The following is a 19,003-nucleotide window of genomic DNA, read 5'->3' as shown; positions in this document are numbered from 1 at the left end:
TCTGTGTGCAAGTTTTCTGTCTTTTAGTGGACTTTCTCTTACAGATAAAACAACTTCATAGAAGTGCATTTTCAATAAATGACTACACTTTGTTGAGAAACTCTTCTTTTTGCCAGTTTTATAGTTGTAAGTGCTGGCTCAGGAACAATCCAAAATGTATTAATAACAAACAAAATTACTTTAAAATAACATTGGAGGTCTTGCTAAATCCTCTAAGAAATTAAGTTGGGATTCTTAATTCATAGCATTTTTCACTGTATGGGAGTGGCAGACCATGTAAATAGAAGAATATTTACTATTCCGGAAACTGTTGGTACTTATGTTGTCTTTAATTTTTAATATTCCAGAACCCTGTGTTTTTCTTCAGCACAAGAACTTGCGGGGCAGGGGAATGCTGTATGAAAAAATGCTTTTCTTTGATGGTGATAAAATTTATCACATGCTTCCCTGAAGTGAATGGCATTGGCAGAACTGTGGCAGGGGCAGATGGCACAACCTCTGTTCCAAACATTAGGCGGTGACTTATGGGACAAGATAAACAACATCCTGCTGAACATTATCTAAACATGAGACATCGCTCTGTCTGTATGTAGCCTACCACAGTCCTCGCTACTGTGCACTCAAAGGCTGGTTGGTCATGGCAACTCTCTCACTTTTCTAAGAAGTCATAGAGCTTAAAGCCAGAAAGGACCCCCAGATCATACACTCTTGTATATCACAGGTCACCAACACCATCCAGCACCCGTACACTAAATCCAATAGCCAAAATTAGACCAAAGGTTTACAGCCAAGAGGAAACTAGACAGTTACATGCCATAAGCAGAGAATAGGAGGGCCCAAGGTGCACTGGTGAAATGCTTAAGTGAGATATACCCTGATAATGTACAGAGTACAAGTAGCATAAATCTTAACTCTTTTGCTCCATACAGTATGCAGATTTCAGAGGAGAATATCGCCCATAGTACCGTTGCCAGACTATGCCTCTCTTCACATCCTCTTCACTCCTGCAGAGTTTAGCAACTAACTGCCCCTCTGCTATGCCATTGTGGGAGAAACTGCTTCTCTTTTCCTCCATGCTGCCTCTCTCCTCTGTTTCCACGGGATTGCCATGGTTTTATTCCCCTTTGTAGGACCTCCTCCATGCTGCTTCTCTCCTCTGTTTCCACGGGATTGCCATGGTTTTATTCTCCTTTGTAGGACCCGTAGCACTCAAGTCGAAGTCGTATGTGTGTGTACAAGTACACACAATGGTCTTTATTGCCTCCCTTAAACTGTTTTGCAGTTTGATTTATGCTGTTAGCATTGCTGTGAGACACCCAAGAGATGATCGTTGTATTTCAGTAGTAATTTTTTTATGTGCACAGGTGTGTATCGGGATGAAAACTGGCTACAATAAAATATATAAATCTAAATTGACATTATTCTAACAGATGTTTAATTTCCTCCCCCGACACTTGTTTATGGACGAAGGTTTATAAGCATGTTACTCACCAGCCAGTGCACCCCCAGTGGATGGGCTCTCTTCCTTTAATGTTTCCTACTGACAGCTGAGTCAAAACTGTTGGGGTCAGTTTCTTCTTGTGACTCATGGTGGCTCACATATAGTCCCACCCCTTCTAGGGCAAACCAGTAGTCCAACTAATAACTGTCAGTCAACATCCCTTTCGTCCAAGTCCACATACGTTCATCCTTATCCCTGGTATCGGGGGGGCTTTGATAGTCCTTACCCCTTGTCAGAAGAGAGAGGTCTACTCCATTTTCCTCAGTGGGCTGGAAAGGGAGCCCAGGCCGTCCCACTTTGCTGGGTTTCAGTCCAGAGACCTTTGAATAGACAATCAAGGCGTGACTACACAGATTTCTACTTCCTTGAACCACTTCTTACCTTACCTGGTCTCGGGCCTTTGCCTCAGCCGCTCTCTTGTGTGTCATCCCCACTTTCTTTAAGCATCTGGGCTCACTGCAGAGCTTCTTAGCAGCCGGTTCTGCTGCAGGAGAGTTTTTCCTATTCCTCTGGCAGGACAATCCCTGACTCAGCCAGGAGTCTTCCTGATTCTTACAGGCCCGTCCACCAGCATGCAAAATTCTGGACAGATTCATTTTCTGCCACTTCGCTTCCCAACTGCCTTAGGCTCCGTGTTGCAGGCCTGTTGTCCTTCCGGGAGGCTCTGTCTGCCAACGGTCCAACTCATCTTCCACATTCCAGCCAAGCATCTCTCACTTAGTGAGAGCCAAAGATAGCTCTCCTTGCCCTTTGAGCTCCTTTTTCCAGGCTCAACAATCACTGCAGGTGCAGCAGGGAAAGGCTGATTGTGCCCAGAGGCTCTCATTAACCCCTTCAGGCATTTTAAAAATGCATTCTCACACTGTACTCTGCAGCTGCTCCAAAGAAGTCTTCACAGTTATATTGAACTCATACTAAAAATAATAAACCTTCATATTACAGATTCAGAGTATAAAATGCTTGTGTTAGGTGTCCTTAAGGCACATACTAATTTGCACTCTTTTAACTTTTGGTAAATGAGTCAAAGATAGTGATAGGCACATATTGTATAAAATCTAAATTAAATAATTTCACACAACAGACTGGATCCTATCCTGTCTCATTGACATAAATAGTAGTGTAATATAAATTAGGCCCTGTTCATGCAATGACCTGCACACATCTTTAATTTAATAGAAGTACATACATAAATCTTTGAATGATCAGGTCCTTATTTTTAATTTGGGGGGGAGGGCATTTGTATGGTGTCTAGCACAATGGAGCCTTGATCCTGGTTAGGCCTTTAGGTGCAAATAATAATCAGAGCAGGAGTAAACCCAATATAATGATTTTGAGACACTTCTTTGTGTTCTATGGATCATTAATTCTTGGCAACAATGTTTCAGTACACAGAGTAGACATTCTTATTGTGGGTATATTCTTATTGTGGGTATAATACATTGTTAGAAATCAGAAGATAGATCTTCATGTCCTAGTTCTGCCACTGATCTCTTATGTGATGTTGAGTACATTCCTTAATATTTCTGTGCTTTAAGTTCCCTGTTTGTAAAATTCAAACAACACTACCCAACTGTACAAAGTATCATGAGGCTTGTAAAGCACTTTTAAAAACCTGGATAGAAGATGCACAGTGTATTTTGTACAATATATTTTTTGTTATAAAAATCCAACTTCCTGCAGTAAAAACAAACTGAAGTTTAAATCTTCTCAAAACTCTCATAATCTTACCACCAATAAATACATTGTTTTTGAGGAACTGGGGAAACATGCAGTAGGAGAGCAAGCTACACTTTGGCATAAAATATTAGGAAAATACCATCTAGCTGCCGCCATTTTTTGTCAGGTCTCAGAAAAATAAGACCCCAAATTGAAGATGTTTCTGATTCATTTCCAAGGGACTAGTAAGGAGGGGATGGCTTGCACACTGACCCTATCCAACCTCTGTCCTCTCTGCCAGTTTGGCACATGTGCCAAGACCTCCACAGAGCCTAGAGAAAGGGGATGGTGACTTGAAGATATCTGAGGCCTCATACTATGTGTGGAGAGTCCTCTTCATGTGCAGTTCTAAAGGGGATAATCTGAGTCAATAATACATATTGTGTGTTAGGGTTGCACAATACCAAGCATGCGAGAAAAAATCTTTTTGAAAGTCGCTCTTATCAGTGTCATCTAGCATTTGTCAAACTTTTTCATTTTTAATACTCTTTATGAAGATGTGCCGTTTCAAGAATGAGAATAAGGGAAGATCAGGAGACAACATAAGATGAATCCAAATGCCAGCTATATGGAAAGGAGACTCATCCTGCCACAGACAGTTGAAATATATACACAATGAGGCTGCAATCCCTCTCCCAAAGTTAAATGGACAACTATCAAAGAGCATGCTGGAAAAGGTCCCTTATAAAAGGCTGAAACTGAAGGGGAGAGTTTACTAGGAAACAGAATATCAAAGAGAGTGCAGCTCTGTTTAATATGAAAGTCTCTAATTTCTAAACTTTTGGAGAGCCAGAGTTTGGGGTATAAGAAAGCAAGTTTTGACTATGAAAGTCTCAGGATATTTTGTGCATTTGGGGATAGTTATATCCCATTTGTAGTGTTCTATTATGACATTAATACAATAAAAATCCAAGCCAGTTTAAAAATGGGTACCTAAAATTTGGCTCCCAAGTCTATATTTTGGGCATCTATGTAAGTAGCCTAATTTTCAAAAGTGCAGAGCATCTAGCAGCTTTTGAATGAGTTGATGTCAGTCGCTATCTGTGCTTGAGGTGTTACTCTACATCTTCATTCCTTTAATGTCAACTAATCAGAAGCCAAATTCTTCTCTTCCTTCCCCCTTTTGTAACTGGTGGTCAAATTAAACTAGTTTTGGGATTAGGTATGATCTCATATTTTAAATGCTATTCCAGATCAAATTTGTATGTTACAAACCCCTGAACTGAAATGTGGAGTTTAAAATGAAAATGCTGCTACGTTATCACATTCTTGGACAGTGTTAGGGTATGAGTAAAACAGATACAGGATGGCATGTTTATGTGTCAGTGTAAATGGTTTTTAATATCTTTACCATAAAGGCCTCTCCCTCTCTTTGATATGATGGCAAAAATGCATAATCTGAGATTACTAGAAAAAGTAAACCTTTGTAGGGGAATGTGTTTATTTCTTAAATTACAGCTAGAACAAAAAGTTATAGGCAACATGGGATATTAAATATTTTACTTATATAGAATTACACCACCCTGCCTCAGTCTCTTTAAAGACATAAAGGAGTTTATACACACACCATTCCTTTAAGTAGCTTCCACTCTGTTTTTGAGTATTAATTAGCTAGTCAGATTTTATTAGAGCACATCTAGTTTTAAATACTTAACATTGTAGCAATAGCTAGATCGTGCTATGAAATGCAGAATTTTCACTTTTTCCAAATGTTGTGGGGGATTGAAAATCGAGACCTAGAAATCAAATCTGCTACCTGAAAACATTAAACATGAGATTTTTTCTTCCATCCCTATTGATTGCATGATCTAGCAAGCAGATAATGTATATGTTTTTTGTCTTACACGTTTTGAAGCGTAACATTGCCTAATTATAGTAATGGATAATTAATGAATCAACATAACAGTTTGGCTGATGTACACCTGCAAGTAAAACATTGCAGATATCAGCGGCATTGCAAGAAAACTGGTTAAAGTTATTTAATTTTTAAATTGCATAAACAAATGTGCAGTGATCGTTTTTTAATGTAATATCATGTTCTTTGTTATAAACTGAATTATTCTTGTAACCAGCATGGGACAAGTGTCGTATAAATATTGGAAAAGATTACCCTGAATTTGTTTGTTCTTTAATGTCACAATTTACTTGTGACTTACAGAAGCTCAAAAATACTTCCAATCCGTGACCCTGTGCTATATGGTGCAAATATTGCATTCTAAAGAAAGTAGCAAACTAAGAGAAAACTTTAACACTCATACAGTTGTGCATCCTTTGTTACAAGTTTTCTTGCTCTTAACACTTGTTTGTCATAACACATTTGTTCACAAAGAATATATAAATATCATGGGCTCTCTTTTATAATTCATCCTTACCATGTATTGACTATTTTTCATTCCAGAGATTTGCTGCTTGTCATGGTCCTTTGGACATGTGCCAGGGAAAGATGATGAAGGGAGATAGATATCCATATGTTTTAATAAATGAAGTCTACTACTGCAGGATAAAAAAGGTTTGATTTGGGTGGGGAGGGGGCCAGGGTCCTGTGCATCATTTTAGTGATCTACCTTTTGGAAGAGGTTGGCAAATTGAGCCTGGAGGCAAGGGAGAGACCAGGAGTTGATAATTAGAATAGAACTTTAACTGCCCATAGTTGCTTATTAGAAAAATGGTCAATCCTTGCTAACCATTATTTTAAAATCAACGAATAAATAGCTTACACAGTAGTAAAGTTAGGAAGCAATAACTGTAGGAAAGTACAAAGAGCATTTACTTGATCCATTTGATCTGGAATTTTGGGAATATTTGTAAAGAGTACACAAAATGTAGACTTGTAAAGTTGGCAGTAACTGCCAACAGATCCTAATATGTTAAAGGTTGTAATCTTTTGAAAGAAGTTGGTTGGCTTTCCTGTTGGCCCTCCTATCAACTTTAACCTCCAACCTTCTCCGGCATGTATCACTACAAATAAAACTGCTGAGGTTTGACAAGAGGATATAAAGTCACTAGGCCATCGAACAGAGATCTCTGCATGATTTTCTTCAACCTTAAACTTAAATGAATACTGCTCTAAGTCAGGCTTTTTAATAGGAAGTCATAAACACTCACCCATATCACTTTAGTTTTAATAATTACTGTTTTAACAGAATAAAGGAGAAATATACATAGTAAATCATGTTTGACAACTGGAATTTAGTGGTTTTGTTATTGGTTGTCTTTGACCATTACGGATTTCTGTTATTCATTTTAATGTATACTCTTTCATGCTAGCTGCATATGATATTGATATAAACATGGCATTTTGTATACAGGTTATAAATGAATTTTTAGCTTGTGATTAAGACAAACCAGATGATAAAAATAAACTATATGTTTGCATTTACTCTACTGACTTCATGAGATTATAATAAACTTTAGTCACCTGTTATGATGTTTGGATTTTATTTTCCTTAACATTTTAATGCAACTTTAAAGGACACCCTTTAACAGTGCGTCAGCTATTCAGACTACATTTGCTAAAAAAAAATTTCCATATGAATCCTCTGCTAACAGCTGCCAGCAGAATTTTTCATTTTGCCTTAGGTGAATGGTCTTTCTCTTGCAAAATCCCTGCTCCTGTTACAGCTGGCCTCTGAACCTTGGCTACAACAGCTTGAAATTCTATTACTTTTCCATTTTAGCCACCACCTTTTTTAGAAATTAGATATTACATAACTTACTAAAGTTTTTGTCATCACTGATTTTCTCCATGGTCACTTAGCAATTATACTCCCCTACGTCCACTTGCCTGGCAACAGTCTTTGTCTCTTTCTTCTAGACTTGTATTTGCACCTTTCTTTCCTGCTACCCCTTACACTTGGGATAGATCTTCGTCTGGCAAGCAACCTCCTCTTCTCTCTAGTCTCTCCCCAAATCCTACTTCTTGTGTGAACCTTTCATATAGTCATCACCTTGACTACACTTTTGTCCTGTGCATAAATTTTGTCTGAGTTAGATGCTAAGCTCTTAGGGCGGGACGAGGGATCAAATTGAGGGGGAAGGGGAAGTTGTGGTACTCTTCCAAGCTCTACTCACATAGTAAGCGCTACTCATATGAGTCATTCAAATGAGACTTCACTCACAATAGATTGTGCAGATGTTCAAAATATAATCATGTATGCTTTGATTTCCATTGGATTCCTTAAACTTGGATTCCCTCAGTAGAATTTGCATATGCCCAAGGGTTTTGTTACGCTCCTTGGGCTTGGCTTCCCCTTGGAAGGGGGAAAAATAAGTGGTGGTACCTCCCAAATACCACCCCCTTGTGGTACCAAAATGCAATGACCCCCACAGTAAATTATGAGTGACCTGTGGTCTTCCCTCTCCTTACTTTTATGAAGAATTAAACAATTTTGGTATTTAAATGATCATCACTGGACTTCTGAGCTAACACCTCCCTCAGATAAATGGAGCAGTTCACATCCCTCAAAGTTACTACTATTCCAGCTATTGTTGTGCTCTGAAGATTCACATAGACATTTCTGCATCAGTTTCATTTGATTCAAATGTTTTACGTTTTCTTCAAAACTATAACTATTAGAGGTTTAACGTAAGAACATAAGAATGGCCATACCGGGTCAGACCAAAGGTCCATGCAGCCCAGTGTCCTGTCTACCAACAGTGGCCAATGCCAGGTGCCCCAGAGGGAGTGAATCGAACAGGTAATGAACTAGTGATCTCTTGCCATCCATCTCCACCCTCGAACAAACAGAGGCTAGGGACACCATTCCTTACCCATCCTGGCTAATAGCCATTAATGGACTTAATCTCCATGAATTTATCCAGTTCTCTTTTAAACCCTGTTATAGTCCTAGCCTTCACAACCTCCTCAGGCAAGGAGTTCCACAGGTTGACTGTGTGCTGAGTGAAGAAGAACTTCCTTTTATTGGTTTTAAACCTGCAACCCATTAATTTCATTTGGTGGCCCCTAATTCTTATTATGGGAACAAGTAAATAACTTTTCCTTATTTACTTTCTCCACACCACTCATGATTTTATATACCTCTATCATATCATATCATATCGCCCCCTTAGTCTCCTCTTTAATCTCTCCTCATATGGGAACTGTTCCAAATCCCTAATCATCTTAGTTGCCCTTTTCTGAATCTTTTCTAATGCCAGTGTATCTCTTTTGAGATGACGGGACCACATCTGTACGCAGTATTCAAGATGTGGGCGTACCATGGATTTATATAAGGGCAATAAGATATTCTCCGTCTTATTCTCTGTCCCTTTTTTAATTATTCCTAACATCCCATTTGCTTTTTTGACTGCCGCTGCACACTGTGTGGATGCCTTCAGAGAACTATCCACGATGACTCCAAGATCTTTCTCCTGATTAGTTGTAGCTAAATTAGCCCCCACCCTATTGTATGTATAGTTGGGGTTATTTTTTCCAATATGCATTACTTTACATTTATCCACATTAAATTTAATTTGCCATTTTGTTGCCCAATCACTTAGTTTTGCGAGATCTTTTTGAAGTTCTTCAATCTGCTTTGGTCTTAACTATCTTGAGCAGTTTAGTATCATCTGCAAACTTTGCCACCTCACTGTTTACCCATTTCTCCAGATCATTTAAGAATAGGTTGAATAGGATTGTTCCTAGGACTGACCCTTGGGGAACACCGCTAGTTACCTCTCTCCATTCTGAAAATTTACCATTTATTCCTACCCTTTGTTCCCTGTCTTTTAACCAGTTCTCAGTGCATGGAAGGATCTTCCCTCTTATCCCATAACAACTTAATTTACTCAAGTGCCTTTGGTGAAGGACCTTGTCAAAGGCTTTCTGGAAATCTAAGTACACTATGTTCATTGGATCCCCCTTGTCCACATGTTTGTTGACCCCTTCAAAGAACTCTAATAGATTAGTAAGACATGATCTCCCTTTACAGAAACCATGTTGACTTTTGTGCAACAATTTGTTCTTCTATGTGTCTGACAATTTTATTCTTTACTATTGTTTCAACTCATTTTCCCGGTACTGACGTTAGATTTTACCAGTCTGTAATTGTCAGGATCACCTCTAGAGCTCTTCTTAAATATTGGTGTTACATTAGCTATCTTCCAGTCACTGGGTACAGTAGCTGATTTAAAGGACAGGTTACAAACCATAGTTAATAGTTCCTCAATTTCACATTTGAGTTCTTTCAGAACCCTTGGGTAAATGCCATCTCGTCCCGGTGACTTGTTACTGTTAAGTTTCTCAGTTAATTCCAAAACCTCCTCTAGTGACACTTCAGTCTGTGACAATTTCTCAGATTCGTCACCTACAAAAGACGGCTCAGGTTTGGGAATCTCCCTAACATCCTCAGCCATGAAGACTGAAGCAAAGAATTCATTTAGTTTCTCCACAATGACTTTTATTGTCTTTAAGTGCTCCTTCTGTATCTCAATCGTCCAGAGGCCCCACTGGTTGTTTAGCAGGCTTCCTGCTTCTGATGTACTTAAAAAAATTTTATTACCTTTTGAGTTTTTGGCTAGCTGTTCTTTAGACTCTTTTTTGGCTTTTCTTATTACATTTTTACATTTAATTTGACAGTGTTTATGCTCCTTTCTCTTTGACCTCATTAGGATTTGACTTCCACTTTTTAAAAGATGCCTTTTTATTTCTCATTGCTTCTTTTACATGGTTGTTAAGCCATGGTGGCTCTTTTTTAGTTTTTTTTTACTGAGTTTTTAAATTTTGGGTATACATTTAAGTTGAGCCTCTATTCTGGTGACTTTGAAAAGTGTCCATGCTTTTCATAATGAAAGCTGAAATTCTGCAGAACAAGATAGCCATTTCAAAGAGTTGTCAGTAGGCCGTACTGCCACATACCAGCTGTCTAAGCCTAGCAGGAACTTTCCTGCCTTTCTATTTTTTTGTGTGTAGCACCATATAGTTTTAATTAGGGCTTTCAATTAATCACAGTTAACTCACACGATTAACTCAAAAAAATTAATTGTGATTGATCTCACTGTTAAATAACAGAATACCAATTGAAATTTGTTAAATATTTTTGGATGTTTTTCTACATTTTCAACACAATTTCTGTTACAACACAGAATACAAAGTGTACAGTGCTCACTTTATATTATTTTTACTACAAGTATTTGCACTGTAAAAATTATAAAAGAAATAGTATGTTTCAATTCATCTCATACAAGTACTGTAGTGCAATCTCTATTATGAAAATATAACTTACAAATGTACATTTTTTTTGTTACATAACTGCACTCAAAAACAAAACAATGTGAAACTTTAGAGTGTACAAATCCACTCAGTCCTACTTCTTGTTCAGCCAGTCACTCAGACAAATAAGTTTGTTTACATTTACGGGAGATACTGCTGCCTGCTTCTGATTTACCGTGTCACCTGAAAGTGAGATCATATGTTCACATGGCACTTTTGTAGCCAGCACTGCAGGGTATTTACGTGCCAGATATGCTAAACATTCGTATGCCTCTTTGTGCTTCAGCCACCATTCCAGAGGACATGCTTCCATGCTGATGATGCTCGTTACAAAAATAATGTGTTAATTAAATTGTGACTGAACTCCTTGGGGGAGAATTGTACGTCTCCTGTTCTGTTTTACCACATTGTGCCATATATTTCATGTGATAGCAGTCTCAGATTATGACCCAGCACATGTTGGTTTTAAGAACACTTTCACTGCAGATTTGACAAAACGCAAAGAAGGTACCAATATGAGATTTCTAAAAATAGGTTTTTTAAAACCCAAGGTTTAAGAATCTGAAGTGCCGTCCAAAATCTGAGAGGGACGAGGTGTGGAACATGCTTTCAGAAGTCTTAAAAGAGCAACACTCCGATGTGGAAACTACAGAACCCGAACCACCAAAAAATAAAATCAACCTTCTGCTGGTGGCATCTGACTCTGATGATAAAAATGAGCACGCGTTGGTCCACTCTCCTTAGGATCGTTATCAAGCAGATCCCATCATCAGCATGGACGCATATCCTCTGGAATGGTAGTTGAAACATTAAGAGACATATGAATCTTTAGTGCATCTGGCATGTAAATATCTTGTGATGCTGGTTACAACAGTGCCATGCAAATACCTGTTCTCACTTTCAGGTGACATTGTAAACAAGAAGCGGGCAGCATTATCTCCTGTAAATGTAACCAAACTTGTTTGTCTGAGCGGTTGGCTAAAGTAGGACTGAGTGGACTTGTGGCTCTGAAGTTTTACATTTTTATTTTTGAGTGCAGTTTTTTTTTTTGTACATAATGGCACATTTCTAAGTTCAACTTTTATGATAAAGAGATTGCACTATAGTAGTTGTATTAAGTGAATTGAAATATACTATCTTTTGTATTTTACAGTGCAAATATTTGTAATCAAAAATAAATATAAAATGAACACTGTACACTTTATATTCTGTTTTGTAATTGAAATCAATATATTTGAAAATGTAGGAAACATCCAAAAATATTTAAATAAATGGTATTCTATTATTCTTTATCAATGTGATTAATCACATGATTAATCTTGTGATTAATCGTGATTAATTCTTTTAATTGCTTGACAGCCCTAGTTTTAATATCTTATTTATTTTTCATTAATTAAATAATAAACATGTTAGGGAAGTCCTTTACTGCCATTGATGATTAAGGATGAACTTTAGTCCTTTGTTGTCTTTAACCTAGTCACTTACTGTTAGGATAAATATGTAGGTTCTGATCTAGCAAATTATGTTTGGGCTTCTAGTATTACTGTGCCCTAGAAGCCAGTAGATACTACTTTCTGTCATGCGATTTTACTATGGAAATCTAAAGCAAGATAGATGTATCATCCTGGAAATTTAAGGACATTACCAGAAAGTGACGGGCTCATTTAAATGAGTTTCTTAAAAAAATCAAATTTGGTTCAGTCAACTTCTCTTCCTCCAGCTAGGCCATAGCCCACATGATTTAAAATAAGCATAAGAGCAATATAACTTTTCTGCATGGGTGGGGGAAAATAGTCTGGTTATTATTGGAACGCCCACCTTTTTACCCAAAGGTGCCTCCTTGCCACTCTGCCATTGCCAAGGATTTTAAGTATAATGGAAGGGTAAATACTAATCTTCAGGCTTTATGGCCTCCTCTCCATGAATGACTGCTGCAAGCCAGAAAAACCTGAATGAATTCTGCTGTAACCTCTTTATTATTTTTACTACTTGACTAACATTTAAATAGGCAAGGAAGAACCAGCCCACCCATTCGGATCCTGGAATAAGCATGTATCCTCTAATGCAGTGACTTCCAAAGTGTGGGGTATACCCACTAGGGGGACACAAAGGGCAACCTGGAGGCATGGGCAGATGAGTCTCAGCTTTCATTTAAAAAAAATAGTGTGTATTTTTCTTTTCCTTTCTTTTAGGTTTTTTTGCAGCGAGAACCTTCAGAATGTGAATGGAGTGTAACCAGTGTATCTGAGTTTTCACAGAGTTTGAAACCACAGCTCTGAGGTGTGAACTGTCCCAGTTGTTCAATGGGGGCTAACTCAGATACCAATGATACTTTAAATGTCAACATTAAGTCATTGCTCATCAAAGCATGTAAGGCGATACTTACGCTTCAAGAGCTACAGCAGTGCAGCTGCATCACTGTAGCCGTGCCTGTGTAGTGCTCCAGCGGTGCTTAATTTTTAATGAAAGAGGTGCTGGAACTCAAGAATTTTTTTTACATTCATAACTGATGCAGCAATCCTAGAGGTGCCAGGGCTATGAACTGCCAAGACTAGAGGTGCCAGGGCTCAGCCCTGGCAAGCCTTGGTACAAATTAAGCACTGTGCTTCAGTGTAAACACTACCTATACTGCTGGGAGGGCTTCTCCCGTGAGCACAGATAATCTACCTCCCCGACAGGCAGTAGCTAGGTCAATTGAAGAATTCCTCCTAGTTCTGTCCACACCAAGGATTAGGTCAATATAGCTACGTCTCTCAGGAGCGTGTAGTTTAGACAGTGCAAGAAAGAAGTGTCCTATCAGTGTTTCTCAAAGTGTAGAATATATCCCTCTGAGCAGGGAATGCAGAAGATGTGTCAGCTAGGGCCTGTCTACATGAGAAAGTAATTTAGCACTTATACAATATAGTTAAACCTGTCTAATACCCATATGGACATTCTTATTTTGCAATAAGAGTAGCAATTTTTGGTTTAACTTATGTCACTTGGAAAGGGGTTTATATTAAACAAAAAAGGCACTTATACCAGTGTTGGGTTGGGGGGGCTATATCTGTATAAGTAATCAGTTTAAATTCACATTTTAAGTTATACCAAAGTTTTCTGTGTAGATGGGGCCTTTAACAACAGATAGGAAGATTGCAGAGGGTGAACTTGTTTTCATTTTCTTGAAATAGACTCAGCTTTGAACCATTTAAAGGCCCTGATTACGTACTTAAGAGGTGATTGTTGCATATGGCCATAAACCAGACAAACAGATTTTGAGGCTAGGAAAAACAGCGCAGAAGTAGTCATAATTTGAATTCATACCTGCAGACTGCTATTGGCCAATATTTCCATACTTGCGTAAATTCTTCAATTAAAAGCCAAAGATCTGGTTTGGTTTTGAAGTTTTTAGGTTAGTCTTGGCTTTTGAGGCTAGATTTGTGACCTTAAATATGGTCTTCAATTTGAAATGAGCCTGTTTCAGAAAGGAGAAATGGAAAAGATTTAAAGAAAGTCAATGAAAATAATTAGACATAGAAAGACTTTCATGAGAGAAATAACATGATAAAAAATACATAACCATGTCTACATCATTCATTATTTTATTTGGGCTTTCTTACTTATTTCTATAACAACGAAATATAGAAAAATAACCATTTTAGGTTAATAAGGCAATACATTTTTACACACTGCATAATTAACCTGTAGAACTCACTGCCATATGATAATGTTACTGGGGCCAAGAGTTTAGTAAAAAATGAACAGAATTATACGTGTGTGTGTGTGTGTGTCTGTATATAGTATGAAGTAAAAGCTCTATTATCCAGCATTTGATATCTCCAAATACAAATCTTCAGTCTAGTAACCGGGACTAGTATACTGCTCAAGAGGTTATGCAATTGCACATTCAGCACTCTACTTTTATGCAAAAGAGGCAGAAGACAAATAAACAAGCTGATATCAGGGACTTGTTCAAAAAAGCAGCTTCCAGAGTGTGTCATAGGGCATGGCTACACTTGCAGATATAGAGTGCTGTTAGTTTCACCCGCCTTCATAGAGAGCAGTAGGGAAAGCGCTGCAGTCTGTCAACACTGACAGCTGCAAGCGCACTGGCGTGGTCACATTTGCAGCACTTGCAGCAGCATTGGGAGTGGTGTATTATGGGCAGCTATCCCACAGAGCACCTCTTCCTATTCTGGTGCTGTGGCTTGTGGGAAGGGGGCGGGGTGTGCTGGGCATTCTGGGTCCTGTGTTAACGCCCCGTGATGTATTGGTTCGCATCCCAGCATTCCCTTTGCTTCTGTCCACATTTGGTGCCATCTTTTAACGTTTTTTGTACTGCGTGCTCTGTCTTCCCTTTCAGTCTGCGGGAATGGAGCCCAAACTGCTGAGGAGTATGCTGACGAGTCTCGCCAGCACATCACATTTGGCAATAGAGTTATTCCTTATGATCCAAAGTGACCATGAGGGCTCTGACGATGCTATAGACTCGAGTAACGTACATGACATGAGTTTGCTTGTGACATTCACGGACATGCTCACCACTGTGGAATGCTGCTTTTGGGCTCGGGAAACTAGCACTGAGTGGTGGGATCACATTGTCATGCAAGTCTGGGATGACGAGCAGTGGCTGCAGAACTTTCAGATGAGAAAATCCACTTTCATGGGACTGTGTGAGGAGCTCATGCCCACCCTGCAGCTCAAGGACATGAGATTGAGAGCTGCCCTGATGGTGGAGAAGGAGGTGGCTATTGCAATCTGGAAGCTGGCGACTCCAGACAGCTACTGATCAGTCGTTAACCAGTTTGTCTGGTGCCCTGCACGGGAGTGAAGTGCAGTGGTTCCAATGTTAATAGGACTCTGTGTTTGCTATGCTGACTTGCGGTGCCTGTTTCTTTCCTGGGCTAAGGTATCTTTAACTTTATGCAATAATAAAGAATGTTTTCAAAGCCAAAAAATCCATTTATTGAAAAGAAAATTCATTTATTGAAAAGAGACACAACTGCTTTGGAAACAGAAAGGGCAACGGGGTGGGGAACGGTACAATCACAGATTTGCGTATGTCCTGTCTGGAGTGCTGTGCAATGAGTGCTGTACTTCAGGATGGCTGTATTGCATGGTGATGGGGGTTGAGTGCAGTGGGTAAGGGTCGTAGTTTTCAGGATGGTGAAGCTACAGGTGTTAGAGGCAGCTGGTGGCGGTAAGAACCCGGATGTTGGGGAAAGTAGGTTGGAGGTGACATGGAGGCACAAGGAAAAGAGTTTGGGGACAAGGGCTGCGGGGGAGGGGCTGGCGTGGTAGTGCTCCGCCTGCATTGCTGTGAGCGCCTCTATCGAGTCCACTTGGCGCTCCATGATGCTTAGCAGCCACTCCGTGCTTTGGTGCTGGTGATCCACATTCTGCTGGTGGACCCTCCTTTCACTCTCCCGCTACTCTTACACTTTTTGATTTTCATTACTTGAATGCTGCATTACTTCATGCAACATGTCTTCCTTGTTTCTATGTGGCCTCTTTCTGATTCTTTGGAGTCTTTCGGCCGGTGATAACACGGACGGCTGAGATCTCAAGGTTGCATCTGTAAAGGCAAAATGCAACACTTAACAGAGGCAGCATTGTTCACACCAGAGAGAGCAATGATTCCCCCGTACTTAAGGGCAAGCATAGTCTACACAATAGCATAATTTGCCCGTCCTAAAGCGAGCGCACATAACCACAGGTACCCCAAAACGGTGAGTAAGCACAGGATCAAGCGTGAGTGATTGTTTCATGGCTGTACTGTCCTCTGGGTTTCTGTGCTTTGGGGAGAGCCAACAGTGGCGGGGGCCCCTAAACTGAACACTGTCCCCACATTTTCCACAGGAGTTCATCCTGGAAGATATCTCGCTGCTGAGGGTGACCTGGGAAGCAAGGGAGGGTCTTCTCCTGCAATGCAGCTTCCGCCTGGCCCATATGCAGCTTGCCTGTGTGCAGCAATGTTCCCCCTGCCCCTCACGGCACAGTGGCACAGACAAGTTAACCTGACTGGGACAAAGACCACAGTGGCTCTCCTGAGAAACCAGTGCAAGCGCATTGCCCAAGTTCTGGATGAGACCTTTGAAGAGATCACTGAGGCCGCTTACCGCGATGTGAGAGAGCACATCAATGGCCTATTCCGCATTTAAGCATGCATGCAGCCCTAACCCTCCTCACCCCGAGAGCCCGCACCGAATAACTTCCTTCCCAAAATAAAAGCCACTTACTGGGAACCTCCTCTGGTGTTTGTCCTTTCCCAAGCACTGGCCGCTGTGACTGGCTACCTTCCTCCTTGCTTGAGAACAGCTCCTGGCTGCATGCGTCTAGGGATTCCGGGATGTCTTCCTCCACCTCAGCACCCTTGCTCCCACTTTGCTGCTCCTTCTCCTCCTGCCTTGTTGCACTGGGCTCTGACGTGTCCATGGTGGTCCCCGGAGTGGAGGTGGGGTTGCCCCCAAGTATTGCATCCAGCTCTTGGTAGAAACGGCAGTCACGGGGGCAGCACCAAAGTAGCGGTTTGCCTCACGGGCTCTGTGGTAGGCATTCCGCAGTTTCTTCACTTTAATCCTGCTGCAGTGCACCCCGGTCATGGCCCCTTTTCATCATGTCCCTTGATATCAGCCCAAAGGTATGGTAATTCCTATGGCTGGAGCGCAGCTGGGACTGGACAGCTTCCTCCCCCCAAACACTGATGAGGTCCAGCAACTCGCCATTGCTCCATACTGAGGCTCGCCTGGCACGTGGAGCCATGGTCACCTGGAAAGATTCGCTGATAGCACTCCACGCCTGGCTGAGCAAACAGGAAGGGATTCTTCAAAATTCCCAGAGAATTTAAAGGGTGGGTCTGACAGTTGGTCACCTGAGGGGAGGGCAGTAGAGTTCAAAGTGATGACCAGAGTGGCTAGCACAGGCATTGTGGGACACTTCTAGAGGCTGATCAGAGTGCACTATAGGACCAGGGCGTCCACACTGGTGCCGCTTCGCTCCAGCGGAGGTGCAGCAAACTTTATTCCACTTGGCAAGGTGGAGTACCAGCAACGCTGTAGCCATGGAGTCAGAGCACTCTACGTGCTTTGCCAGTGTGGACGGATAGTAAGCTAGTGCATCTGGGGCTCCTTTATTGCACTGAAACTCGAAAGTGTAGCCAAGACCATAGGGTCATTACAGATTCAGCCCAATGTCCTACCTCTTCTACGTCTACAATGATAATTGATGTTGATAATGATAACTCTGAGGCACTGCAAGATCCTGAAGTGCCATCTGAATAATCAAAGAAAGATTAAATTTTGTTCAGTATAGTTTTAGTGTTTAAGTGTATTTTTACTGATCTGGGAGTACGCCATGTGCTTACCCATAGTGATAAGTAGTGTCATAAGATAACCTACTGTATAGAAAACTTTACCTGTATATACCGAAGTGCTTCAAGAAACCAACCACTCTGAAGTACAGTACTACTACAGGATTGGTGAGTACCTGTATACTATTTATACTTTATTCATTTTATTGTATTCTAATTCTTTGAGAATTGGTATTCCATTGTAAGTATAACTCTTAGTTAACCAGAATTTTTGACTAACCAGCACTCCTCCAATATGCTGGATAATAAAGCTTTTACTGTATATATCTTCTCTTACACTAGATGGGATATAGAAAATCAAAGTGGTTTCCCCCAAGAGGATGATGTTAAAAAATTACAAAATTGTCACTAATGGGAGTTTTAGATCTGTTTCCCGAAGCAGCTGGTACTGGTCAATATTGGACAATATAAGATGGTGATAAACTTGCATACTTGTATCCAAGGGCTTGAAATATCCGCACTTGATTAGCAACAAGTTTGGAGAAGTTATCCAAATCAAGCAAAAATCCAAAAGTTTATACATTTACAGGGCCGCCCAGAGGATTCAGGGGGGCTGGGGTCTTCAGGGGCAGGGGTCCTTCTGCTCCAGATCTTCAGGGCACTTCGCCAAAGACATGGAGCGGAAGAACCCCCGCCACCGAAGACCCGGAGCAGAAGAAGCAGTGGCAGGTCCTTCACTCTGGGTGTGTTCAAAGGATCTGTCTCCGAAGTGCCACCGAAAATTCTCCTGGGGGCCCCTGAAAACTCTCGTGGCGGCCCCTGCAGGGCCTGGGGCAAATTGCCCCACTTCCCACCCCCCCCGGGAGGCCCTGTATATTTGAGAAAATAAATTCACCTCTTCACTGCTCTCTTTTCTGAAAATGATTGCAATCATTCTAACACATTTCCCCTGTAGTGGGTAAGTCAGGTATAGAGAGATTTGCATGTGCTACTGCCTCCATCATAATGGGCCTTGTCTTTAGCTGAAGTGGTGGGAAATCATAGGTCCCAGGTTCAGTCGCTGCAGACAACGCAACTAAATTACACTTGTCAAAATAAATGAACAAGGTACATTTTGTGCTGATTTGTTGTTTGTTTGTTAACTTGTCAATTCACAAATTCAAGAAATCGCAATGGCTTTCCTGTCATTAGGTAATGTAATGAAGTTTTGATGTGTATCCAAAATGTAACTAGTTACTGTCACCTAGAATTGATAATAATTTACCATTAATGTACCACTTTGCTGAGC

The 19,003-nt window shown here is 40.5% G+C and overlaps 1 protein-coding gene across 13 annotated transcripts in view; it reads left to right on the top strand.

Annotated features, from left to right (window-relative positions):
• Positions 1-19,003, top strand: part of CDIN1 (CDAN1 interacting nuclease 1) — a 176,098-nt gene that overhangs the window by 107,520 nt on the left and 49,575 nt on the right. The window contains exon 12 of one of the 13 annotated variants that reach the window (XR_006281833.1): positions 14,770-15,008. The exons of 9 other annotated variants lie outside the window; for them this stretch is intronic. Coding sequence is in view for 3 of the 4 variants with exons in the window: in XM_038405371.2 (XP_038261299.1) it covers positions 348-402 (55 nt within the window). In the remaining variant the exon portion in view is untranslated. 3 more of the 13 variants (XM_038405375.2, XM_038405372.2, XM_038405371.2) reach the window with 3 other exon arrangements.

The sequence above is a fragment of the Dermochelys coriacea genome, chromosome 6, assembly GCF_009764565.3.
Source record: "Dermochelys coriacea isolate rDerCor1 chromosome 6, rDerCor1.pri.v4, whole genome shotgun sequence".
In the NCBI taxonomy this organism is placed as follows: domain Eukaryota; kingdom Metazoa; phylum Chordata; order Testudines; family Dermochelyidae; genus Dermochelys; species Dermochelys coriacea.
Note: the sequence above shows the minus strand (reverse complement) of the source record. Positions and strands in the feature narration are given on the sequence as shown.